At 46.0% G+C, this 26,795-nt stretch overlaps 1 protein-coding gene across 2 annotated transcripts in view; it reads left to right on the top strand.

The window, feature by feature from the left end:
- The window catches only part of CAMK1 (calcium/calmodulin dependent protein kinase I), a 79,931-nt gene extending 55,472 nt beyond the window's left edge, over positions 1-24,459 (top strand). The window contains exons 3-13 of one of the 2 annotated variants that reach the window (XM_075287533.1): positions 181-312; positions 6,209-6,283; positions 6,499-6,637; positions 7,206-7,332; positions 7,441-7,516; positions 7,615-7,727; positions 8,636-8,714; positions 9,869-9,956; positions 13,085-13,217; positions 13,768-13,869; positions 19,119-24,459. In XM_075287533.1, the coding sequence (XP_075143634.1) occupies positions 181-312; positions 6,209-6,283; positions 6,499-6,637; positions 7,206-7,332; positions 7,441-7,516; positions 7,615-7,727; positions 8,636-8,714; positions 9,869-9,956; positions 13,085-13,217; positions 13,768-13,869; positions 19,119-19,222 (1,168 nt within the window). In that variant the 3' untranslated portion in view covers positions 19,223-24,459. The remainder of the gene's footprint in view (positions 1-180; positions 313-6,208; positions 6,284-6,498; positions 6,638-7,205; positions 7,333-7,440; positions 7,517-7,614; positions 7,728-8,635; positions 8,715-9,868; positions 9,957-13,084; positions 13,218-13,767; positions 13,870-19,118) is intronic. The other variant, XM_075287534.1, reaches the window with a different exon arrangement.
- The last annotated feature ends 2,336 nt before the right edge of the window (positions 24,460-26,795 follow it).

Raw genomic sequence — 26,795 nt, 5'->3', positions numbered from 1 at the left:
GTTGGGTGTTGTATTGCAGTTCAGTCCCATTTACATCAAGCGATAATTCCAGATACAAACAGGTGTGGCGCTGTTTCTGGAACAAAGCAGCCATATTATTTTGTATCGCCCTTTTACCGTGTTCCTTGACTTGACTTATTGCTCCTGTATGCTGATATGTCTTTCTCCTCTCCTCCACAGTGGGGCCTTCTCGGAGGTGGTCCTAGCAGAAGAGAAGAAGACCCAGAAACTGGTGGCAATAAAATGTATCCCCAAGAAAGCTCTGGAAGGGAAGGAGACGAGCATCGAGAACGAGATAGCGGTGCTGAGGAAGTAAGTGGCGGCTCCTCGGCGCGTCCTGAACTTTAGCTGTTATTTCTCTGTAAGACAAACCTAGAACATGCGCGGTTCACTACGGGTGAGCGGCCTATTACATCCGGACATGACAGCAGCCACGGTCTGAATCCTGGAGATAACTGGTCGGACCCTCAAGGGTTTATGAAACATCGTAATTGCACTCTGCAGTCTTGGCTTTTGGAGGGGGGTGACGACTCCTAGCGCTGCAGAGACAGACATTTACGGAACAGTATACCGTATATTTTACCTTCCATAGTGACAGTATTAGCTCTGCTACATTAGGACGCAGCTAATACTCTGTTACTCCTCTTGGAAATGATTAAATAAAGGGGTTTTCCAGGCTTATTAATTGATTACCTACTTACTGGTAGGGATAGGTCATCAATTAACTAAGTTTGGAAAACCCCTTTAAGAACTTTGTGTTACCTCCTATACAGTTTGACACTGTCCAATCACTGGTACCAGCGTCCAACTGTGTAGGGATTCACCCTAGGACAAGCGGATGGTAGTGCCTAATTTATTCATACGTTTCCAGGAGGAGTAACAGAGGGGCATCACAATACAGAGTTGTAAAAATATGCTCCAGAAAGATATTTACTAAAACTCAAGACTAAGACGAGGAGATTTTTTCCCCTTTTAATAACGAGCGACTTCAACAATAAGATTTTATTTAATATTCCATACAGCTCGCATGTTCTTCTATTTCTGGCCCGGTAATGCGTGTGTATTTTTACACGCTGACTATACCTACTGACGTGACTGCTCAGGTGACAGAACATCCCTGGGGTGGGGGGAATCACATTATATGTCACATGATGTATGGAAGCTGTGGCAGCGTTTCTATACTGTCACCATGGTGTTCATGTTCTAGAAGGATCCTTATTTTTACACTACCTGCATCAGCAACTTCTCCGGTGACTCATCGAAGACAATTTGGGGTAATAGACGATGTCATATCTATTGTATAATGAATTGCTGGGTTTTATATAATGCTTTATTAGATATATATATATCTATATATAATATTGGAGTGATGCTCACAAGAGCTTACAATCTACTCGCTTTCAAACATCACAATTCTGCCCCCGCTCACCACTATCAAAATACTTTCTATACTCGCCTTAATGTGACGTGTTCAGGATAAGAAAAACATGGCTGCTACCTGTCAAAAATGGTGTGCTGACAGTCTATGGGTTGAATGGTTTTGCAGCTCAGCTCATGCTTGTGGTGTGCCAAAGGTAACAGGTCAGGGAATGGTCAGTCCTAGGTAATGTGACCTTATTGCTAATATCCTGGCTATCTATAGTCACCACTAGGGGGAGTGAAAGAGGGACAAAGTCCAGAGTGTGTGCGCAGTGTGTTGTTGCAAATTTCAATATCACAAGCCACACCTTCAAGTCTGTCCCCTTTAGTTCTGCCCATTGCCACTGCCCTTTGTGCCACTACACAGTGTAATGCCCAATAGGTGGCTCCAACATGGTGTCATAAACCCTTGTGGCTCCCATAGTATGTCTCCCTTATTGTGGCCTTTACAGTATAATGTCCCCCTCTATGTGGCTCCCATATTATAATACCCCTTCTACATGACCAATACAGTATAATGTCCCCCTCTATGTGGTCTCCACATTATGATGCCCCTTTCTTTTGTGGCTCCCACATTATATTGCCCCCTCTTCATGCCCTTCACAATATAATGTCCCCTCCATATGGCCCCAACAGTATAATGTCTCTGTCCATGCTTATATTCGGGTCGGCTTATACTCGAGTATATACGGTAGCTCCCCTTTATTGCCGGGGCCACTGCACGATGCAGATCTCCATTTATTCCTGTAAGCTCAGATGCTCCCCTAGTGGTGGCGGCAGCGGGCAACAGAAATTGTATAATTTAAAGGGGTAGCACTCTAAGGTCTCTGGAAGCCCTTACTGATATATGTACTATATGGGCACCCCATGGATTTTCGATTGGGGATGTATATATAGTGAGGACTCACCTAGAAGATGGTATACATCATATCAGACCTAATAGTGGTTCCCATCATCAGAGTACACATAGGAAGGGGCTTTCGACAACTGGAGACCCCCTTTAACTCAATGACTCTGTAAATGGAAGGAGCGGATGCCATGCTATAGGGGCTTGATGTCGGATGGTTTGTATTGTTATCCATACTCGCCAACATTTCAGGGTGTGCGGGCAAAGCCTTGCTGACTATTGCAGACAGATGCCCCTTTTTGGGCATAGGACACCCCTTTTTAGTGACATGGGCCTGCTAATGTACTGCTCACACCATTTTTTTTCTTTTTACGACTGGCCTATAACGTGCCCACATCCCATATTACATGACATGGAGCCCAGTGGACACAGGGGATGCCATACGGAGAGCCCACCAGGCCCAGGAGATTTGGGAGGTCACCCCGTCTTTGGGATGTTCTGGGAGAGTTGGCAGGGGCGCCATTAACCAAAATGAGGGCAAATGGTTAACTCTGCTGGTGTATGAAACTCAACTCAAAGTAACGCGTCCTCCTACACACGTCTCCATGGCGACGTTGTAAACCCTGCGCGTTGTCTGCATTGAGCGCGCTGTAACAGGTCACTTCAGGCGTTGCAGGGCCGGTGCGTCCATTGTTGACCTTTGGCTATAAATGGTTTTGGAGTGACAGAGATAGATTACACGTTACGTGGCCATAAATCCGTATGTCTCACATAAACAGCCATATTAACTTAATTCTTAGTCACAGGCCTGCTGGGACTTGTAGTTGTGCGACTGTACAACTGGAAGTTCACAGGTTGGAGGCCGGCGGCCTTAGGCCTCATACACATGACCAAGTGTGCACAGTTTTATAGCGGGTTGCTGTCTGATTTCACCCAAGTTCTGTCCCCTATTGATTTCAATGAGGGAAGAGAGCAGCAGAAGCCCCCTTGGATAGCGCACATCTATATTAGGGAATTTTGTAATATTTCTGGCACCTATGGAGTTAATATTAGCATTGTAGGGAGTTGCCCTTTAAGCAGGTTCACCTTTGTACCAGGGTCTGGTATTATTACCCGTATAAAGGTAAAATCACCCAACGGGCAGCAGATGTTTCGTGAAGGCCCCTATACGTGACCTATATGGTAGACATGTTCATTGCCTGGTACCCAGTAATCTGAAGCCCCTGCTAAAATATCCCAATACCCAGAATTGTCAAATCCTGCTGTAGACTAAGAATAGCAGCGACATCTGTGCAGCATCCTTCAGTGCGGGAAGCTTTAATCTGCGGCCTCCATCCTGTTATCTGCTGCGGGATCTCTCTGCCCTTCTCTTGTCTAAACCTGAGGATGATTAAGAAATCCCTCATTTACCAAAGCAGCCGTAATGGCCCAAATGACAGCGTGATTCCCTCTAATGCACTGATCCCGCAGGCTATAGGGATTGCAAGGGATTGGCCTTTTTCAACTATGTAGCTGGTGGTCTAGCCGTCCCTCAATCGTCTGTACTCTGTATACCGTATACACTTGTGTATACATATATATGACAAGGAAACGATCATTTAAGTTGATGTGAGGAGTGAACATGTGTTAAGACTTCATGTATATGGCAGACCGTGCTGCCCCCGGGGGGGGGGGGGGGGTGTTTCCAATTTTTGGTTTTGTTCTGTGGAATATGAAGTATGTCCTATCCAGAACTTCCCCATTGAAGTCAGTGGAAGACAGAAGACGCTCACATGTTATCTGAGTGCTTTACATTAAAAAAAATCAGAACCCCCTCGGCCTACACACTTGTGATCCTGAGGCCGAAGGGGCACTCACATGGTGGAATTTGGAGGTGGATTGTTACCAATGGCGGCAGTGACAGTCGTTTCTGTTTGACAGCGTCCTGCTTGATCTTCATGCAGATTCTACATATAATGGAGTTGGAGAATTTAAGGGTGAGACTCGCCCCGATTAGCCGCATTGTGTCCGAGGTGCAGAAACCAAAGCCTAAGTTTGTAGAGGAATCTGAGACAGACCACCACCTCAAATTCCTTAGCGTGAACCTACCCTAAGGATCCGTGACTGTGACAGGAGCCAAATTGTGGGAATGTTCCCTGTATCCAGTGGTTAGTACCCAAAGAGACCAAGGAAAGACAACCAGTGAAGACAGCGTCATGGACGCCCAAGGCGCCATTGACTTAACATAGGACACGATGGTTAGGCCATCTGGTTTGACCCCACAAAAGATCTACTGTAGAGCAAATTGCTGAAGAAGTTCCTGCTGGCTAGGGTAGAAAGGTGTCGGTACACACAGAGCATTGCAACCTGCGTATGGGGCTGTCACAGACCAACTAGAGCGCCCATGCTGAACCTGCAGTGAGCACATGAGCGTCAGACGTGGAACGTGGAGCAGTGGAAGAAGATCTGGTCTGGTGAGACACGTGGATGTCATGCGGAAGGCTGGATATGTGTGCATCACTTTCCTGGGGTGGCCGTGTAATGCTCTGGGTAATGTTCTTCTGGGAACCCTTGGCTCCTGGTATTGTGTGGATGTTACTGTGACATGTACTGCGTATCTAAACATTGTACTGACCACGGGGGTCATGGCAGCAGTGCCCTCTAATAGCAGTAGCCTTGTTCAGCAGTATAATGCTCCCTGCCACCCTGCAAAAACTGTTCAGGAACACGACAAGCAGTTCAAGGTGTTGACTTGGCACCAAATCCCCAGATCTCATGAGATGTGCTAGAAGAACAAGTCCGATCCATGGCGGCCGCACCTCACAGCTTACTGTGCTTAAAGGATTTGCTGCTAACATGTTGGTGCCAGATCATACACCCGGACCCCTGAGCTGCAATACCAAGAACAGCCTGACAGCCATTGATCAGACCGAGGTTCCTTGGGCCCACCCCCCAACAAGTGTAGGAAATAGACCATAGTACCCTTCAGATTAGGCTATCTTCTGCAGGGCTGTTATTGCCCCCCCAGAGGATCCCCTGGTACACTCGTGGGCCAGTCCGTCCCTGTTGGGCAGTGTAGGCTCTCAGGTTTATTTTCTCGTGTTACATCCATGCCTTCCTTTCTGTATCTCCCTATGCTTTCTCCTGACCTCGGTGCAATTGTCACCTCTGTGCCATCCTTGCCAGTAGGCGGTGTACGAGGAGGAGGTGAGGACTGAGGGTTTCTTTCAGTCACAGGATCTCCTCTATAGACTTCACAGTCTGTACTGGTGGGAGGAAGCGCGAAGAGAACATGTGTAAATACATCCTGGTCCAGCTCGCTGCGCCGGTATAATGGCGGGCCTATTTACCTTTTGTTACCAGCCACTCGACGTTGGCGTTTTCCCTGAAATTCTCTGTATGTGAAGGATGCTGCGATGGGAACGGAATAAACAATGTCTTGTAAAGAATAGAACATGTTTCCACACATGCAAAGCCTCCCGCGCCCCCGTGACGGCGGAAGCCCCTTTTGTTATCCCTTTGGTCTGGCGTTAGGTGGGCATTGTGGTTTTAACCCTGACTCTCATACACCGTCTCACAGCTCACCCACTTCAATCCTTTCATCTTTTCCAACTTTCTCTTACGTGGGCTGCGCGGAGAGAACACTGCGTGTAGCGGCATGACTCAGGCAGGGGCCTCGTGCTGCGGGATCACTGGGTACATTGTTCCAGCATTCATGCACATAGACACGTCACTCATCTCCCAGAATCCTTTACTACTGTGGTCACCCAGGCCCTGTAGAAGTCAAAACTCTATTTGGTTGTTCCTTCCTTCTGTGCTCTAGTCACATCCAAAGCTGTGCTTCTAGTTCACAAGGGAATTTGCAGGCACATTCATATATCGCAGCATTGCAGTTTATCCAACATATATCCACCCGATCCCTTGCGTTATCTATGTAGTAATTGCCGCCCTTGTTTCCTTAAGGATCAAGCACGCCAACATTGTGTCTCTGGAGGATATCTACGAGAGCCGCAGTCACCTGTACCTCATCATGCAACTGTGAGTATGGACATACCTGGATGAACAAAAATTCGGAAACAAAATTTTTATATATAGGCGTCTGATGCCCCCTGGTGGCGATAACCTATTATGACGCCCTTTGGTGTGTCATCGCGAGCTCAGTTGCAGCAGTCACATATTTGCAGCATGTGGATTAGGGCAGACACTAAATTTTGATCATTTTCTTCCATAATTCCCACTTTGTCACGTTGCAGAGTGTCCGGGGGCGAGCTCTTTGACAGGATCGTGGAGAAAGGATTCTACACAGAGAAAGACGCCAGCCAACTCATCAAGCAGATCCTGGACGCTGTGAAATACCTCCATGATATGGGGATCGTACATCGAGATTTAAAGGTACATACCGTCAAATGAGGAGGGGGTGCATGTACTTTTTTGTCGAAAGGAATATAGCCATGTGCAGCCTTATACATGTGACCGAAGCCATTTTGACTGCTTTTTGCAGCCCCTTGGCAAGTAGCATCCAAAATTGGCTATTTTCCGTGTGGGTTTTAACCTGCGCCTTTGAAAACTGCGCCAAACCTGTAGCCAGAAAGTGACCAGCAGTGCAAAGTGTCTTGCATTGTGTGGATGATGGTTTAATTCCCATCCACTATACTGGTACTGTATAGTCTGACTACGACTACGCCATGAGTGGTCCTAGCCTACGACGGGGATACCCATCTCAGATATATCTACAGGATATACAATTTGTGTCTAATTACCTGCTCAATAGGTTCCAATTTCTTCTCTTCAGTTACAATTTCCTATCCTCCTGTCACCTCCAGAGCTGCATTCATAATTCTGCTGATTTCCTGTTAGCGCTCAGGGTTTCAAATCTCACCTCTTGATATCTCCCCCCTCCCAATCTAATGCCATAATCTGAGTGAGATAGTATGACATGTGCTTTGTAATCTCCCTGCAGCCGGAGAACCTCTTATACTACAGCCTGGATGAAGACTCCAAAATCATGATCAGCGACTTTGGGCTATCGAAGATTGAAGGTTCCGGAAGCGTCATGTCTACTGCCTGTGGGACACCGGGATATGTTGGTGAGGATGGATTCCATATGGTTGTTCTCTAGATATCCGCAGGATCTGATCCTGTATGTGTCGTGCGTGTCGTGATATGTGTATACATCATATGTTCTTGTCTCTCAGCTCCGGAAGTTCTGGCCCAGAAGCCGTACAGTAAAGCCGTGGACTGCTGGTCGATTGGAGTGATCGCCTACATACTGTAAGTGTGGCCTATAGACATATAAGAGTCATTGTTCTATATAGCACACACGCTCAGGTCTGCTCATCCAGGCAACCTTTGTATTGCTCCCCCTGCAGGCTGTGTGGTTACCCTCCATTCTACGATGAAAACGATGCCAAACTCTTCGAGCAGATCCTGAAAGCTGAATACGAGTTTGATTCCCCATATTGGGATGACATTTCGGACTCCGGTAAGACGGGTCAAGGTTTTTCGAGGAATCCCCTCCATTATTAAAAGGTTACCGGTGCTGGTTAATATTATAAGTCCTCGACTTACGACGTTGATCCGTTCTTACGCAGCGTCGTAAACCGAATTTCGATGTAAGTTGGAAACATACCATACGCCGCCGCATAGGAACGGATCAACGTGCTTTAGTGCGCAGCGGCTCAGAACCAAGGAAGACTGTATCATATACAGTACAGTACAGTCTTCCTCGTCCACTAAATCACGTACTGTACAGGGAGAGCTGGCAGCTTGCGTTTATGCGGCGGCTTACTTTTTCTCATAGGAATAAATTGACCAGCGTTGATTGGCCAGTGTACAGCATTCGGCCAATCAACGCTGGCCAGGAGGCGGAGTCTAATATCGGACCACAATGGAGACTGCTGTGGTCCGATCTTAGACTCCACCTCCTCACAGACGAGCCTCCGGCAGAACCAGCGTTGATTGGCCGAATGCTGTACACTGGCCAATCAACGCTGGTCAATTCATTCCTATGAGAAAAAGTAAAGCTCCCTCGTAACAGCAAGCTGCCAGCTCTCCTCACTAGCAAGGACGAGCCTGCTGCAGAACCAGCGCTGATTTGCCGCAGGCTCGTCCTTGCTAGTCGGGAGTGCTGGCAGCTTTCTGTTACGAGGGAGCTTTACTTTTTAGCTCATCTCTAGTCGTAACCACGAAACGTCGTAACCCGAGGACTACCTGTACCTCTTTATAAGGGTCGGAGGCGTTGTCTGATACAGAGCACCAAATCTCCTGCATAACAGTAAAACTGACTGAAAAAATTCTTGCTTCCTGCCACCACCACTAGAGGGAGCTTTACTGTAGACTGATTTATGCAGCGTCCATTGAGATCAAGTCATTTTTTATGTTCTATTCTAGCAAAAGATTTTATTCAGCATTTGATGGAAAAGGATCCGAATAAGCGGTACACGTGTGACCAGGCGCTGCAGCATCCATGGTAAGGTTACTAGAGGGTGACGCACATTGGGCTCGGTAATACATGGAGGATGGAAGTAGCTCAGACCCAAGATTTAAAGGGGCGGTCTCTATTAAGGGTTTTTCTGGGATTGTAACATTGATAACTCATCCCTAGGATAGGTTAGGAGTGTCAAATCGGTGAGGGCCTGAACATCGGGACCCCTGTAGATCACCTGCTTGAAGAGACCACAAAGTTTCAGTTGAGTGGTGCAATCTTATCAATGAATTCCAAGAACAGTGCCATACCTTGTATAGTGGTCGTGCCTGGTACTGCAGCTCATCCTCCTTTCTCTTGAATGTTGACCCACGAACGTGACATCACATGGCCTGTGAAGCCTCTCTATGTAATGATATAGCACCTGTCTCATCATGATCATGGCAGGACTGGGTGACAATCCCCCGTGGGAGCTGTAAAGGCAGAAATACCCAGCTTTTCCAGAAACAGATATAACACTTGCATATACCGTAAGCCAAAGACTTTCCTGATGATGTCAAGGGGAAGAGTGATCCACTCCAGACAATCCCTATTATAAATCAGATAATCCGAGGGATCGATCATTTTCCTGCAGCGCCACCACAGGAGAAATGAAGTATGACATGGCATTCCTGTAACCATAGCCCTCTTACATGTCGTGTATAGAATTTGGCTGCCAGGCAAACATTCCAGATCTGCGGCAGATCGCCTGAGAATTCGGATTATGAAGCCGTAGATTATAAGGGCGCATTGCAAACCCAGAAAATCTACATTCCATTGCTTCCCGTATCACAACCTCTGCCCTTATACACCCCCTCCCCCGTTCTGCAGTCAGACATCTATCTGGATCATATCAGGTTCTTTGTGTCGCCCTGTAACTCCTTCACCAATGTAAGTGTATGGAGTGGCCTTGTGACCCCGAGGGTGCTACACACCCGGCCGTGCTCCATCTTTTATGACTGCAGGTGCTCTCCAGCCTGTCATAGCTGATAACAGGGAGCACTAGGTTATTTGCAAATGTTAAAATGTAACGTCCCTTTAAGATAATTACAATGGCAGGGAGTGTATAGCTCTTTGGTTTTGCATTATAATATGTATATATTGCCTATAGGATTCCTATGTGACATCCTGGTTTTATGTGATCTTTGTATCTGTCTTAGGATCGCAGGAGACACGGCCCTGGATAAGAATATCCACGAATCAGTCAGCGAGCAAATCAGGAAGAATTTTGCCAAAAGCCGGTGGAAGGTAAGTTCCCGCATGCTGAGCAGTCCTGTGCCCCTATGATAACACTTCCTGGTCTGTAAGTTTGCATATCCGCTGTCTCATAGGGATATTGTCAGGCCCTGAAACCTAAATTGTCTATATTCTAATCTGAATGAAAAAGAAGATTTCAGTCCTCAGTGTTGGGCATCATGCACATGACTGCGGGTAATCTGCAAAATACAGCCAAGTGTGATCTGCGTGTCTTCAGCATCAGTGCCATAGGTCCGCAAAATCTGTGGATAACACACATATACTGTATATAGTTTATAGACAACCATCACTAGCATATACAAGATGATTTATATATGAAACTGTCAACATACTATAGGTCTATTATCTCAATGCCCTTGCTGTGCAGGTAACGTGCCCTGACGCGGTTTCACCGACTCTGGCTTCATCAGCAGGAGTTGTGTGGCTCACAAGGATGATGAAGTACATACACTCACCGGCCACTTTATTAGGTACACCTGTCCAACTGCTCGTTAACACTTAATTTCTAATCAGCCAATCACATGGCGGCAACTCAGTGCATTTAGGCATGTAGACATGGTCAAGACAATCTCCTGCAGTTCAAACCGAGCATCAGTATGGGGAAGAAAGGTGATTTGAGTGCCTTTGAACGTGGCATGGTTGTTGGTGCCAGAAGGGCTGGTCTGAGTATTTCAGAAACTGCTGATCTACTGGGATTTTCACGCACAACCATCTCTAGGGTTTACAGAGAATGGTCCGAAAAAGAAAAAACATCCAGTGAGCGGCAGTTCTGTGGGCGGAAATGCGTTGTTGATGCCAGAGGTCAGAGGAGAATGGCCAGACTGGTTCGAGCTGATAGAAAGGCAACAGTGACTCAAATAGCCACCCGTTACAACCAAGGTAGCCAGAAGAGCATCTCTGAACGCCGCACAGTACGTCCAACTTTGAGGCTACAGATGGGCTACAGCAGCAGAAGACCACACCGGGTGCCACTCCTTTCAGCTAAGAACAGGAAACTGAGGCTACAATTTGCACAAGCTCATCGAAATTGGACAATTGAAGATTGGAAAAACGTTGCCTGGTCTGATGAGTCTCGATTTCTGCTGCGACATTCGGATGGTAGGGTCAGAATTTGGCGTCAACAACATGAAAGCATGGATCCATCCTGCCTTGTATCAACGGTTCAGGCTGGTGGTGGTGGTGTCATGGTGTGGGGAATATTTTCTTGGCACTCTTTGGGCCCCTTGGTACCAATTGAGCATCGTTGTAACGCCAAAGCCTACCTGAGTATTGTTGCTGACCATGTCCATCCCTTTATGACCACAATGTACCCAACATCTGATGGCTACTTTCAGCAGGATAATGCAATGCCATGTCATAAAGCTGGAATCATCTCAAACTGGTTTCTTGAACATGACAATGAGTTCACTGTACTCCAATGGCCTCCACAGTCACCAGATCTCAATCCAATAGAGCATCTTTGGGATGTGGTGGAACGGGAGATTCACATCATGGATGTGCAGCCGACAAATCTGCGGCAACTGTGTGATGCCATCATGTCAATATGGACCAAAATCTCTGAGGAATGCTTCCAGCACCTTGTTGTATCTATGCCACGAAGAATTGAGGCAGTTCTGAAGGCAAAAGGGGGTCCAACCCGTTACTAGCATGGTGTACCTAATAAAGTGGCCGGTGAGTGTGTGTATATATATATATATATATATATATATATATATATATATATATATATATATATATATATATATATATATATATAGTACAATCCAATCAGCTGCCTCCATAATACATAGACGCCATATGTCCGCGCCATAATAAAGTCCCACGAGAAGTAGCCGCCATGATGTCCACTGCGCATGCCTGGTTCTTACTAAACTCTCACCAGATTAAGTCCGGGCATCACAAAATGTCAATGTATGGAACGGTTTCTACTGCACGTCCACACCAGTTCTCGCATCTTGCAAGATCACATCTCTTATAGAAAAGAATGCCGACGTATGTCACTACGGACGCATGCGTGAATCCTTCAATATTGCACAGGTTGTCAGTCCTGGGACGCACATGCACGGACTGCAAATTTCCGACTTAGCCATGCAAAGAGAAGATGTGATGCTAGTGATGGTTGTCTATATTGTGATGGGACACGCACATGTACATAAAGTTATTTAACCTATGGTGCTTATACATCTGAGTGTATAACTCTAATCTTCTGTGGACGATTGTAAGTTACTCCATCATTGACTCCTGTCACACCTGCACACATATAGGTCACACTGACTAGCCCTGTGTGCAAGTTCATTTGGCTGTGCCGTTTCTTCCCCTCTCTTTTATATCATTCTATGTATTTTTACGGATTTTTTAATCTGATTTAATATAGTATATAATTTTTATACATAATACATTTTTGGCATAAAGTGCGTTCACAATCTGTGGATAGCCAGGTAACTATTCTGCGGACGTCACACACGTTACATCCCTGCGACCTCCCTTGTTTTCTGCCCTGTAGGCCTCTATGGGTTAGTCTGTGCTCTGAGTTTTGTGGCCTGAGCTCGCACACAGACCCGCTCATGAGGCCTTAGTGGTATAACAAGTGAGTGATGCCTGAAATCTGCAGCAGCTATGAGCTATGGTAGAGTTCAGTGCAGACGGTGGAGGAGGCGTTCACCTCTTCATAAATTGGGTCGCACCCTCCGCCAGTCTTTATAAATCTCCCCCATTGGGGATTCATTTACAGATTATCTAGTTGTTAGAATACATAGGTGTGATTTATATTGCAGCCAGTAGGAGGCGCTCTTGTTCTATACATCTTCCCATTCTGGCTATTGTGATTTGTCTGCTTTTCCTAGATGAAACCAAACAATATGTCATAGTCTTACAGGACTCCTGATGCCGGTCCCATCCAGTCAGGGAAATATGCAGGATCCTATTAGACATGTGTAAATATAGGAGCAGTATAGCGCCACCTACTGCTATCACTCTACAGACCCAGATATGGGATAGTAAACGGTGCAAGAGGCAGAAATCCCTTTTGTCCTGCAGACACGGCCTTCGGACAACTTTTTTTGCATGTACATATCTTTTCTTGCATATTTCTGTAAAATCAATTTTCCATTCTTCTACAGCAAGCCTTTAATGCCACGGCCGTGGTACGTCACATGCGTAAACTGCAGCTGGGGACCAGTCAGGAAGGACCCGGGCAGACCACCCCTACCAGTCCATGCCATGGGAACTTATTGGTGCCTGGAGACAATCATGGTGAGCCCCTATGGAAGGACCGCTTCATATCCTGAATTGTAGTACATATCCCTTTAATTCAGAAATGAACCAGTGGTTATGTATGGCCCATAATGTGCCAATCAGGGGGCTAAAGTCCGCCCCGGCTATATGCAATTTACTCAGTCCACCACTAGTTCCTCCAGCAGGTATTACTTGTTGTTCCCTCTATCACCACTAGGGGGCACTAGCTCATTACTGTAAGATCATGTTGAATACTCCTGAATTTAAAGGGTCAGGTCCCTTTAATAAACTATGTTTAAAGGGATTTTCCAAAACTATAATACTGAGCTCTACTTCTCAGGCCAGTGGCATCAGGCTGTTAGTCACAGGGCCATGCTGGGGTCAGTCCCATTCAAATTATTGTGGATGAGCTGCAGTACCAAGAACAGCCACTATTCAGTGTAGGGTGTCATGCTTGGTAAGTGGAAAGAAGTCACACCCCCAAGACCATGTCCCCACTTTTCATCTCCCCCCTCCTCCATACTTTGTGTGTTATGTCTCGTCTTGCATTGTAACGTTTCTGCCGCAGCTGTCATCGGAGCTGAAGTCATTTACTTGGACTTTAAGAAACCCTATGACTCTGTTCGGCAGCAGGGAGTATTGGCTCGAGTCAGGAGCTTCGGACGTGGAGGTAACGTAGAGTAGGTAGTTAGAAGCTGAAACCAGAGGGTATCACCTGCAGGACACTGGCCTGGAAGACCTTGGATTTGCACAGGTAGTGAGTGGGGCAAATGCCTCATTGTTACAGGGGGCCAAACCTTACAGAAACCTAAATACAAATAGTCCAGGGCTTTATGGCAGTTTGTAAGCCTGCAGGTCTTTAAGGGTTAATATCTAATATTCCTGGTGGTGTAGGAAGACACAGAGTTAATGAAGGAATTGCATTCTATTTCATTTAGATTGGTCCAAAATTTGTTTGTGCTCCAAATCGATTGCTTCCCATTACATGATGAAATTCATTTTGCCTGTAGAGACCACTAGAGGGCGCTCACTGCGTAGGGGAATTATACTGCTCCCATTAAAGAGGACCCTTCCAACTCTAGCTTTTTTCATAGTCACCCCTCCACTGATTCTGACGCAGTTGGAATTTTCTCTCTAGCCCCCACCATTCCTGAGCAATCAGTGCTGTTAGTTCTGGTGCCTGATATGTTAACTAGACTCCCTAATGTCAAGTGGGTGGTATCTGGTAGGAGCAGGCAAGTGGGCGTGACTCAGAGCTCCAATCAGAGGCCATGGAGGCTGATTCCGAGCTCTGATACTGTCCACCTCTGTTTGGAGTTCATGCTCCTTTGCCTGCTCCTACCTGACACCACCCACTGGATATTAGGGAGTCTAGTTCAGGCACCAAAACTGACTACACTGATTACTACTCAGGAATGGTGGGGGATAATGAAAAAATTCCAACTGTTCTGGAATCAGTAGAGTGACGCCTATTACCTGATGCAGGGTTAGAATTGGAGGAGGTGGTGAAAGGTGATCTTTAAAGTCTTGTCTTGTGGTGAGCTCCCCCTAGTGGTAGAGTTTCATTTGGTTCATCATAAATGGCACATGGGGGGTTTTAGGCATTAGGATTGCGGTAAATACTTTGTGTCTCCACTGGGAGCGACTCTTATAGACGTATAGGGCGGCATCCTCTTGCAACTATTTTCCTGCAGCTTTGCCATAACATCCAGCGGACAAAGCCCTAAAATATTCAGGACCATAAAACAGGAAACCGTCATCATCCTCCCAGGCTGAATCTGGGCAATGAACTTGAGAACAAAAGTAAATTTATAGATTTTTTTTTTGTTTGATTCTGGCAGAAACCGGAGCCATAAATGTATTTTATGGAGTTTGACAGTGCGATGACTTCATCCTGCTGACTAGGCCGGAGCGCTCTAGGACAGGGAATGCTCTGTACAGTCCGTCTGGCCAAGTGTACATGTTCTATGAAAATGTTACCCCGCCGAGACCCTACAGCAGGGGGTCAGAACACTAGCAGGTTTGAAACTACAACTCCCAGCATGCTCCATCCACTTCTATGGGAGTTCCAAAGACGGCACAGCCAAGTATGCATAGTGGGAGTTGTAGTCTCGCAGCAGCTGGAGTTTCTAAAGATTCTGGGGTGACTGTAGTTAACCCCCTATATCTTAGGGCAATTGGCTTCCTGTAAGACTAGTGTGGGCCCTTGTTCCTAGTTCCCATCAAAATAGGACTTGGGTCCAGATTAAAGGCTGTATATGGGGTGTATATACTCTAAACGGCCTGGCTCCACAGCCCACAAGTATGCTTCAATCCGGAATCCCCAAGCCACTTCCCTTAGTGATTGGACAGAACGCTCCTAAATTGATCTGCCAAATCATAGAGGAAACTGTGCAGCAATAGAGTTAGACTTGCACAGTTCTCTCTGTCCCTCCCTGAGCAGTTCTCTCTGCTCGTCCCTGCACAGTTCTCTCTGCCCATCCCTGCACAGTTCTCTCTGCCCCTCCCTGCACAGTTCTCTCTGCCCCTCCCTGCACAGTTCTCTCTGCTCCTCCCTGCACAGTTCTCTCTGCCCGTCCCTGCACAGTTCTCTCTGCCCGTCCCTGCACAGTTCTCTCTGCCCGTCCCTGCACAGTTCTCTCTGCCCGTCCCTGCACAGTTCTCTCTGCCCGTCCCTGCACAGTTCTCTCTGCCCGTCCCTGCACAGTTCTCTCTGCCCGTCCCTGCACAGTTCTCTCTGCCCGTCCCTGCACAGTTCTCTCTGCCCGTCCCTGCACAGTTCTCTCTGCCCGTCCCTGCACAGTTCTCTCTGCCCGTCCCTGCATAGTTCTCTCTATCCTTCCCTGCACAGTTCTCTCTGCCTGTCCCTGCAGAGTTCTATCTGCCCGTCCCTGCACAGTTCTCTCTGTCCTTCCCTGCACAGTTCTCTCTGCCCGTCCCTGCAGAGTTCCCTCTATCCTTCCCTGCACAGTTCTCTCTGCCCGTCCTTGCATAGTTCTCTCTATCCTTCCCTGCAGAGTTCTCTCCAGGCAGCAGAACCATCAGCATTCACTCTTACCGCCAAGACATTGCTGACCCCAGCTTCAATTGGAACATGCAGCTTCTTCTCCCAAAGACAAGGTCAGGTGTAAATGGGAGTAGCTGAATGTGACTGTTCCCCCTGTATCTGTCACTCTAACTACCTCAGGGAGGAAGAGCCCGGGCTATTGCACCTCATCCATAAAAGGCTGAGATAGGACTAAGCCCTTTAACCCATTCACTGCTCTACCAAGTATCTAAAACCACAGTATTAAAATAATTTCTGGTGTACTAATGATTAACCCTCACCTCTCTGCCCTAGACCACCAGGTATACTCATATTAACACTTTCACTGCCCTAGATCACCAGAGACTTCATACATTGATACTTTCAGTGCACTGGACCACCAGGGGGATACTGTATGTAGACTTGCCATAGGCAACTTGTGGTGTAGACCTGAACCCCTTTTGCTGCACTAGACCACCAGAAATTCTGGAATTAATCTGCTAGACCACCAGGTATATGGGTATTAACCCATTCACTTCCTTAGGCCACCAGGGATTCTAACATAAACCCCTTCACTACACTAGGACACCAGGAATGCTGACTTTAATGCCTCTACTGCCCTAGACCACCAGGTATGTAGATGATAGCTTTCAGTGCAGCGCTACCCTAAAATGATTCGAAATCCCTTGTGTAGACTTAGAATTAAATTATGTAATTCTGACAACCACCACTAGAGGGAGCACTGTGAAAAGGTATAAATCTCCGGCTCCCTCTAGTGGTGGCTGCTGGTAGAAGGTATAAAATATGCAGAAGATTTGGAGCTCTGTTTCAGAATACTGCCCCCCGACCCCTGGGAAGATCTTTTATAATATATATTGTAGCCATATCCTAATGAAAGCCGGAGTTCTAATTTAATAAACCTATTAGAATAAAGACATTCTGGTGAACCACAAGGTGGAGCTCTAAATCCTTCAACTCAGGGCCACATTTGGAGTGACTCTGGTTAGTGGAGGCCTCGCTGACACCAGCTGATCCCCTCTGAACATCCGCTAATTGCATTAATGAGTGTCTGTAGTGCAGACCTTGTAGCATTAGGATAGATTACGTGTAATTACTTCCTCGCTCGCAACGTGTAAACTGTTTTTATGCTTGTGTGACTGTAACAAGGAGATGTTGTGACACATCCAGTTACCCGGCCATAAGCCCTGTCATTGTAGCCCAACCTCAGACTACAAGCTCCTTTACTGTCAGCAGGAGAAACAAAGTCAGCTATTGATCTCTGTTGTCAGCCAATCAGTTCCCTGCATCCCTTTAAAGACCTTTTAGCGAACTTTACAAACACGAAATCCGTTTTTGAATATTTTACTGCTAAGCTGAGATATGAGCGTTTAAAATTGCAGGCCTAGAGCGTGAGGCTGCACTACTGACAACATGTCCTTCTGACTTCCTTCCATAGAGCTAATCCTGTAGATTTTAATGTATTCTTATTTGGTCTCAGTGAAAACTCCTCACCTGAATCAATTGCAAAAGAAGCTTGTTGTCATCAGAATCCCTCTGTAGTGCAGCCTCAGGCTTCGGGCCTTTAACTTTATGCTGTCATATCTCAGCTTAGGAATAAGATATTAAGAAGCGGTTTTCACGTTTGTAATGCAGATTTAAAGGACCCCTGACCTAGGTTGATGGTGTGGAGGTGGGTGATGGGGGATGTTATAGGCTTCTACCCTGCGCACTGAGAACTGATACTTATGGCTCAGCACGTGTGGCCGGCGGACAAAGCCACCATTGTCCATCTGCCCCGTGGCCCCTCGATGAGCTGCAAACGTGTGAACTCATTGTGCACGGAGAAGTGCCCGCTCACTGCACTGAAAAGAGCTTATTGTGTTGGACACGGTTTGTTTGAGCTGCTCACACCTAAAATAACATCGTCCAATGCTCAGCGCCGCAGTCATCCGTTACAAGCGTGTCCCGGCCGGCAGGATTTTCCCATGAATATGTATGTGAATTTGAGGTTAGGCCAGAGGTTGTCACCAATGGGAATATCAGCTTTGTGTGATTCCAAGACCGAACGAGAAGAGAAATCTCACTAATGTGCGCCGTGCAGTAAATACATACATAGCGGCGGCGGCCATTCTGCTGGTTCAGCGGTGTCCTGGCGTAACCTCCAGTGTCCGATATGGGAGAATGATAGCGAAACCCAACAGATTAACAAAAATAATAGATATCTCGTGCAACAGAATGCCGATAATCCAGCATCTGGTCATCTGGATGTTCCCGTAATTCTCAGGTGCGACCTATAAAAACGAGGACACTTGGGTTAACTAAACGAAAGGTCATGGCGGTAAAAAAATCTGCTAAACCAGCGTTACGTTGGACCCATGCATGCCGGATTAATGGAATTGTAATATCTATAATACACCACTAGGGGGCAGTGTCTATTTATTGTTTCTTGCTATATAAGCCATCACTTTCTGATGGGTGGGGGTCTGACCAATGCAGAAAACAAAAATAGTTTTGCCTGCACAGTGGCGCTCCTTTTGGCCATGCAGGGAATTGCATTAACTATGGAATAGGCGTTTGTGTTACTAATTATTTGGCTCACAGAGGATTGTTCAGATGATGGATCCTTAAAGGGATTTCCTGGGCTACAATAAAGGTCGGCCGTTTCTACTCCGAACAACCCCTTTAATTTTAGGCTGATACATTGTAACAGACATCAGCAGCGGGAAGTTCTGTGCTGACTTTTCACTTGAACCATCTGATCAGTGCAGGTACTGGGTTTCAGACCCCACCAATCTATCCTTAGGATAGGTCAACGACTATTAAGCCTGGAAACCCCTCTAATATTACAAGGCCACGGATCTGAGTCTTATTGTACCGCTCTACTTCTATTGCAGGCTCCCTTTCCGACAACTGTCAAGACCGCTGTTCCCAGAAGACTCCTGAGAACAACTCCTTGGCCTACAGCGCCCACCACTGCCCTCAATCGAATCGCGTCTAAGGTCGACAGCCTGGGATATGACGTCACTGGAAATAAAGGAGGCGGCCATACTGAGCATTCCCCTGGTTGGCCGGCTGCAAAGGGCAGACCTTCAAGCAAGGACAAGACCTTACCTATCAAACAACGGGGGGGTGGGACCTGGGTAGAGAGAGGGTACTGAACGGAGGGGGGATGGGCAGGCCTTTCTATACGCTTGTATGTATGTATGACGGACGAAGGCCTGACGGAAAGAGCGAAACGTTTACAGATAGTCCAAGGACGTCCTTCTTGTTAACAAAAAAAAAAAAAAAAAAATTTTTGTAAAATGTTGCCTGCACATTGTACGTAGGGGCGGGAGTATGTAAAATTTTTATGTCTCGAGGTGAAGACTCTTTGCTGCTGTGTTACTTGGCTTCCAGTGAAAACTCTTCGTTGCTAGTAGGAAGAGCTTGAGGTCACGAAATACCGTCGGGGGATAGACCGCAAGGTGGTGGGACCCTAAGATGAAAGGTATCCCTTGACCTAGATGGCGTCCGACCACGGCGGGCGGAGGGATTGACGTCGGTGAAGGTTCTCCTTGTTCTTCCAGGCCTTGAGCAGATTCTCCGCTTGTTCTCGGTGCGATACTTTACGAGGAGCGGCATATACCAATAATACTAAGCGCCCGCTACATCTTGCAAGGCCTCCTGGGTAAACTTTTCTGCAGTTTTTGCTGATTTATATTTTGTTTTGTGGTTTTTAGTGGTGGAAAAATGCAAAATGTTCTCTGTATTTTTTGGAAATTTTTTATTTTTTTTTCCTTTGGGACGCCTCTGCTCGGCCAAGCAGTATTAAAGCCCGACACGGGTGGATATTACTGGACAGGATATTGGGTTTGTGAATGTATTTTACTGCAGGTCAATGTAATAAACCTCTACCACCCCCCCGAGACCTGTGGGGGCATTGACACAGTCTAGTGCAAACATATGCCAACCAGATTGACCGATCCTGTAGCCATTGGAGGGTCTCCGGGCTCGGTGGCGCCTGCCATGACCTGAGCATCTTCTTTTTCCCTTTGGTGGATCGGTTCCTTGTAGTTTTAGAATCTTTTTGTCCTTGGAAATCATCAATCCTGGGCTTGTGCTGATATCCAGCAGCCAGTCAGGTTAGGCAGAGCTGCAGTGTAAAGCATGAAGGAAGGACAGAGCCTGTGTTAAAACAGGAGGTGGATTTCAGACTACCTCAGACTCCATTAGACAGTGCAGTTACGGATCGTAGCTGAGCCCTTAAAGGAATACCGCCAATACTAGTTTCCTGAACAGGCAAGCATTAGCCTTATTTTAATCCCCACAACTGGACATCCCCTTTAAGTACCAGTGATCGGTGCTCTCTTTAGGGAATATACATATTTTATACCAAAACTTTGTACCTTCCATCTGTATCCAAAGTGTAGCCAGCCTCTCCCTACTATGCTATGTATATATACAGTATATATATATGTGGGTGAGTGATATACATGGGCATATATTCTACTGACTAATGGTTTTTATGATAGGTTGAAATGGTTATATAGGTCCTGTTTCTTTAAATTGGATTGCTGACTGTCTCCAGTGCCAAGATATAAAGGTAAGGCTGTATCTACCCCTGCCTAGGGAGATAAGTAATGCGGGGACTCACTTGGTGGGTCACATTGGGACGTTCGGTGCTCACATCTAAAACTCAGTGTAGCCTTAATGGTCACCAAAATCTTGGCCTGACTCATTTCCTAGAATATCTTTATAGCAATCGGGACTTTTTCCTGATACATTGTGTGCCATAGTAAAATTCTGTCTCTTTCAGCCACCACTAGGGGGAGCTCAGGAGTTTATCGAATACTGTGTTATTATAGAGTTCAATGTATAAACAGTCTGCAGTAAGACCCAGAGCTCCCCCTAGTGGTGGCTGCAGGGATACATGACAACATTCTAGGTCTATGAAGAGGATTTGGAGCTGTGTATCAGATAAAATTACCACTTTAAAGATGTGTTAAGAAAGGTGTGAAATTCGATCTCTAAAAATGTAACGTTGATAAGATCCTTCCTATTGCTTCAGGTTGACAGCTATTCCTCCTGACATGCATGCTGGGCTCGGCCGAGGATGCATGTACTCTCTATAGGAAGATGCCGGGTGTGTGATTGTAGCTCATCTCCAGTAAGGAAAAAGGATCAGGCATGTTGAACTTCAACATGTGTGATCCTTCTTTCTACTGTCAACCGCAGATGGTCATCTGGACCTTATGAAACTGGTGAGTTCCTCCATGTTTATGTGATGGTTACAGATTTTGGATCAGAGGATCCGCGTGGATTGATGGGCTGGTGGCTCGCCAGTGGAATTCATGTTCATTGTTTGGGCCTGTTTAGGGCGTAGATTCATTCCCAAAATATGTCTCATTACTGCAAGTACCTTCTAGATTCCTCCACAGCCAGCAGGGATATTCTTTACATTTATGTTCAATGATAAGATATTTTGTAAATTTGTGGGCGGCTCGCCCTTACATAGGTGGCGGCTCGCCCTTACGTAGGATCCTTACATAGGATACACGTATCTTCTGATACAATACCCTACACTAGTAGCCATCATGAGCATACATTGGGCTCTGGATCTTGACAATGATGACATCATCAGGAGGGGAGTGGGCTGATTTTGTAGGGGAAAGCGACCTACCTCTGATATGAGCGAGGAATGATGAAGGACCATGGGAGCAGTTTCATGTGAAGAATAGGGACCAGGGAGATGGTGCTCAGTAGCCAATCAGATCATGGGAATGATGACATCATCAGGAGAGGAGTGTGTTGATTTTGTAGGAGAAAGTGACCTTACTCTTAGGATGATGTGAATGCAGAGTGAAGTGATGTGTTGGGAGCAGTACCATGATGTCAGGAAGGAAATGGAGACAAGGAAGAGGCCACAAACATTGTCCCCAGTAGCCAATCAGATTATAGGTATGATGACATCAGCAGGAGAACAGTGTGTTGATTTTGTAGGGGTAAGTGACCTGCTCACTTTTGGGATAATGTGAGGAGCGATATCATGAGGTGAGGAAGGGAATGGAGACAAGTAGGAGGTCGCAGACATCGTCTCCAGTGGCCAATCAGATCACGGGACTGGTGACATCATCAGAAGGGTGTGTTGATTCTGTAGGGGAAAGTGACCTGTTCACTATTAGGATAATTTGAGGAGCGATGAGAGCAATATCATGAGGTGAGGAAGGGAATAGAGACAAGTAGGAGGTCACAGACATAGTCCCCGGTAGCCAATCAGATAACGGGACTGATGACATCATCAGGAGAACAGTGTGTTGATTTTGACACTGATAAATACAGGAAAGGACTGGCTCTTCAGCAGAACCGAGTATTTCAGGAACGCCAGTGCTCTGTCCACTCGTGATGATGTCATTGAGGACGTCCCGACATGGAGGCCACAGACTGATCACCAAATCCTGATATTTCCCAAATGGAATATTGATTAACCCTTAGTGTGCACCTAACTCTCGGTATAGTATAAAGGTCTATGTAAATATAACTCGTCCTATACATTGCATTATCATGATTCCTTATACTCCTCTAGTGAGAAGCAGAACATATATCTCTGATAGTTTATGGGCTCCGTCATGTGATTTGCTTATTTCGTTCCTCGGTGACCTTTTACCTTCTTCGGCCCTGGTATTCTAGTGTAACCCATAACCCATTCAGCTACATCCAGGGGATCGGTAGTCCGGCCATTGTCTATATCAATGTCCCCACCCGTTGTGAGAGTGATCGCGCCCTGAGTTAGCGGCTTGCAGTGCATGCTGGGACTTGTAGTGTGGCTACAACTAGAGAGCTGGCACATTGAGGATCACTGATCTGGATCCGCACTTAAGGAAACCCATGACTTACCATGACCGGCCAAAGGTGACTGAGAGGTACGGGGCCAGGTGGGGTGACAACATAGGACACCATTGACCTTTTTTGGCCATCTGGCAACCAACTGGACACCCCTGCATCTTACCATCCAGAATCCTAAAAGATGATCCGAAAAGTCTTGACGATGGATTGAGATGTCTTACAATTGGAGGAGCCGCTTCCTTCAAGTCGTATTAGGGGTCACCTGCTCTAGTGATTTTTGGGGCACCCAGTATTTGCTGTTGAGCTGGTATTTTTCGTTATCTCATATGCCCCCCCATTCTCAGATGTGCCTGACAATCTCTTATCTCTTCCCTTTCCGAAACTGCCCACCTTAAAGAACCAAATTCCCTTGTTAAAGGGGTACATGGGGAAAAATATTAACCCCCAGTTGTTTGGCCTTATGTCTCAGGTCTATTCCTTGTGGGACCTTTATATATGTCTCATGACCTTTATATATGTCTCATGTCTTAGCCACATCCCTTTAATTGGTGACAACTTAGCTCCGCCCACGGTGGACGTGGTCACTGGTAACTCGTGGTACATCATGGGCAGGGGTGAGATAAAACTGGGACTTGATATATTTCCATTCTACCATTTTTGAGCCTTAGTCATTGGCTTTCTATGGGAGATCAGCAGCGTCACGTTACGCAACGAGTGGAGATTTCCTTTAAATACTTTCGGCATATATCCCACATCCATTTACAGAACTATTTTACCTTGTATACCGTTAATTGGTGAAAGGGATTGCCCGGGTTTACAAAAATATGACTGCGTTCTACCAAAAACAGCACCACACCTGTCCATAGGTTGTAACTGGTATTGCAGCTCCATTGAAGTGAATGGAGCTGAGCTGCAATACCGCCCACATCCTGTGGCCTAGCGTGGCACTGTTTCCAGATTAGAGCATCCATGTTTTTCTAAACCTGGACAATCCCTTTAAGACTTTCTAATGATAATAGAATACATGGGAGGTTTGGGTAAGACCCGGTCACATGGAATATTACTCAAGATCTGATCTCAGTCGATGTCTGGCGTATCCGTCAATTCTAACCTGACAAGACAATACTATAAACTGTTTTTTGCCTGTTTCACACAGTTTCATGTTAAAGCATGTGTAATGAGGATTTTTCAAGAAAAGCAAAATGTATTTAAAAAAATGTTATAAAATTGTATATTTTATGGCTCGTTTTGTACTAACCCTGTTGCTGCAAATCAAAATTCCGCAGTGCGTCGTGTCGTAGCCCACTGCAGGCAGCAAAGAGTTAAAATGGAGTTTTCTTTGCTGATACTTCTGTTTTAGACTTTGCGTTCTTTGTATATGTACATATATGTATAAATGATGTTTTTCTGGAATTGGTGACATTTGTGTCTTTATTTCTAATATTCATTTACAGGTAAATCCAGGATAGATAGGCAGAACTGCACGTGTACATACGTTACTTATCCTGTATTATACTCTAGAGCTGCGCTCACTATTCTGCTGGTGCAGTCACTGTGTACATACATTACATTACTTATCCTGTATTATACTCCAGAGCTGCGCTCACTATTCTGCTGGTACAGTCACTGTGTACATACATTACATTACTTATCCTGTATTATACTCTAGAGCTGCGCTCACTATTCTGCTGGTGCAGTCACTGTGTACATACATTACATTACTTATCCTGTATTATACTCCAGAGCTGCGCTCACTATTCTGCTGGTGCAGTCACTGTGTACATACAGTACATTACTTATCCTGTATTATACTCCAGAGCTGCGCTCACTATTCTGCTGGTGCAGTCACTGTGTACATACATTACATTACTTATCCTGTATTATACTCCAGAGCTGCGCTCACTATTCTGCTGGTGCAGTCACTGTGTACATACATTACATTACTTATCCTGTATTATACTCCAGAGCTGCGCTCACTATTCTGCTGGTACAGTCACTGTGTACAGACATTACATTACTTATCCTGTATTATACTCCAGAGCTGCGCTCACTATTCTGCTGGTACAGTCACTGTGTACATACATTACATTACTTATCCTGTATTATACTCCAGAGCTGCGCTCACTATTCTGCTGGTGCAGTCACTGTGTACATACATTACATTACTTATCCTGTATTATACTCCAGAGCTGCGCTCACTATTCTGCTGGTACAGTCACTATGTACATACATTACATTACCTATCCTGTATTATACTCCAGAGCTGCGCTCACTATTCTGCTGGTACAGTCACTATGTACATACATTACATTACCTATCCTGTATTATACTCCAGAGCTGCGCTCACTATTCTGCTGGTGCAGTCACTGTGTACATACATTACATTACTTATCCTGTATTATACTCCAGAGCTGCGCTCACTATTCTGCTGGTGCAGTCACTGTGTACATACATTACATTACTTATCCTGTATTATACTCCGGAGCTGCGCTCACTATTCTGCTGGTACAGTCACTGTGTACATACATTACATTACTTATCCTGTATTATACTCCAGAGCTGCGCTCACTATTCTCTTGGTGCAGTCACTGTGTACATACATTACATTACTTATCCTGTATTATACTCCAGAGCTGCGCTCACTATTCTGCTGGTGCAGTCACTGTGTACATACATTACATTACTTATCCTGTATTATACTCCAGAGCTGCGCTCACTATTCTGCTGGTACAGTCACTGTGTACATACATTACATTACTTATCCTGTATTATACTCCAGAGCTGCGCTCACTATTCTACTTGTCAATAGAAACCATCCTCATGCATGTTGTCAGCTGCAAAATTGTGAATGCAGCTCTGAAGTATAACATTCAGTAAATCAGGATCCTTACCAGATAAGTAATGTATTGTCCTTATTTGCCTTTCTGACCCCTGCACCATGTGCATTTTCGCTCCGTGTGCTGTGATGTCCTGGCGGGTATTTCCTTCACTTGGGGCCACATTATGGGTAACATGTGGTGTATATTACCGCCATGAGACCTTATACCGTATCCCTGCCTTGCGCCGATCCATCAGCTGTTTCCTATAATGATGAATGGGTTACAGAACACGGAGAATTTTCCAATCTTGTTTGCTCTGGAATTATTTTGCTCTGACTCCATTCCTCAGGAGTGAGGTCGTCTGGGAAACGTGCGCCTCATTTGGAGAAGAATAATCTGTCACAATCTCAAACATCCTAAAACCGCCATCCTCAATATAATAACAAAAACCAGAGGGTCCTATGGCACCTATTGCAGCCCCCCATCAATTGGGAGCAACTACCATAGTGCATGGCAGTGATTGCAGGATGTCTAGAGGGGGAAGGAGTTTTAGGTAAGGGGCCGCTATGGTACATTACACTGTATGCAGGGGCCATTATAGGACATTACACTGTGTGCAGGGGCCATTATAGGACATTACACTGTGTGCAGGGGCCGCTGTGGGACATTATATTGTGTGCAGGGGCCATTATAGGACATAATACTGTGTGCAGGGGCCGCTGTGGGACATTATACTGTGTGCAGGGGCCATTATAGGACATTACACTGCATGCAGGGGGCGCTGTGGTATATTACACTGTGTGCAGGGGCCATTATAGGACATTATACAGTGTGCAGGGGCCGCTGTGGGACATTATACTGTGTGCAGGGGCTGCTGTGGGACATAATACTGTGTGCAGGGGCTGCTGTGGGACATTATACTGTGTGCAG

The sequence above is a fragment of the Leptodactylus fuscus genome, chromosome 9, assembly GCF_031893055.1.
Source record: "Leptodactylus fuscus isolate aLepFus1 chromosome 9, aLepFus1.hap2, whole genome shotgun sequence".
NCBI classification, from domain to species: Eukaryota; Metazoa; Chordata; class Amphibia; order Anura; family Leptodactylidae; genus Leptodactylus; species Leptodactylus fuscus.
This window is presented reverse-complemented; position numbering and strand designations above follow the sequence as displayed.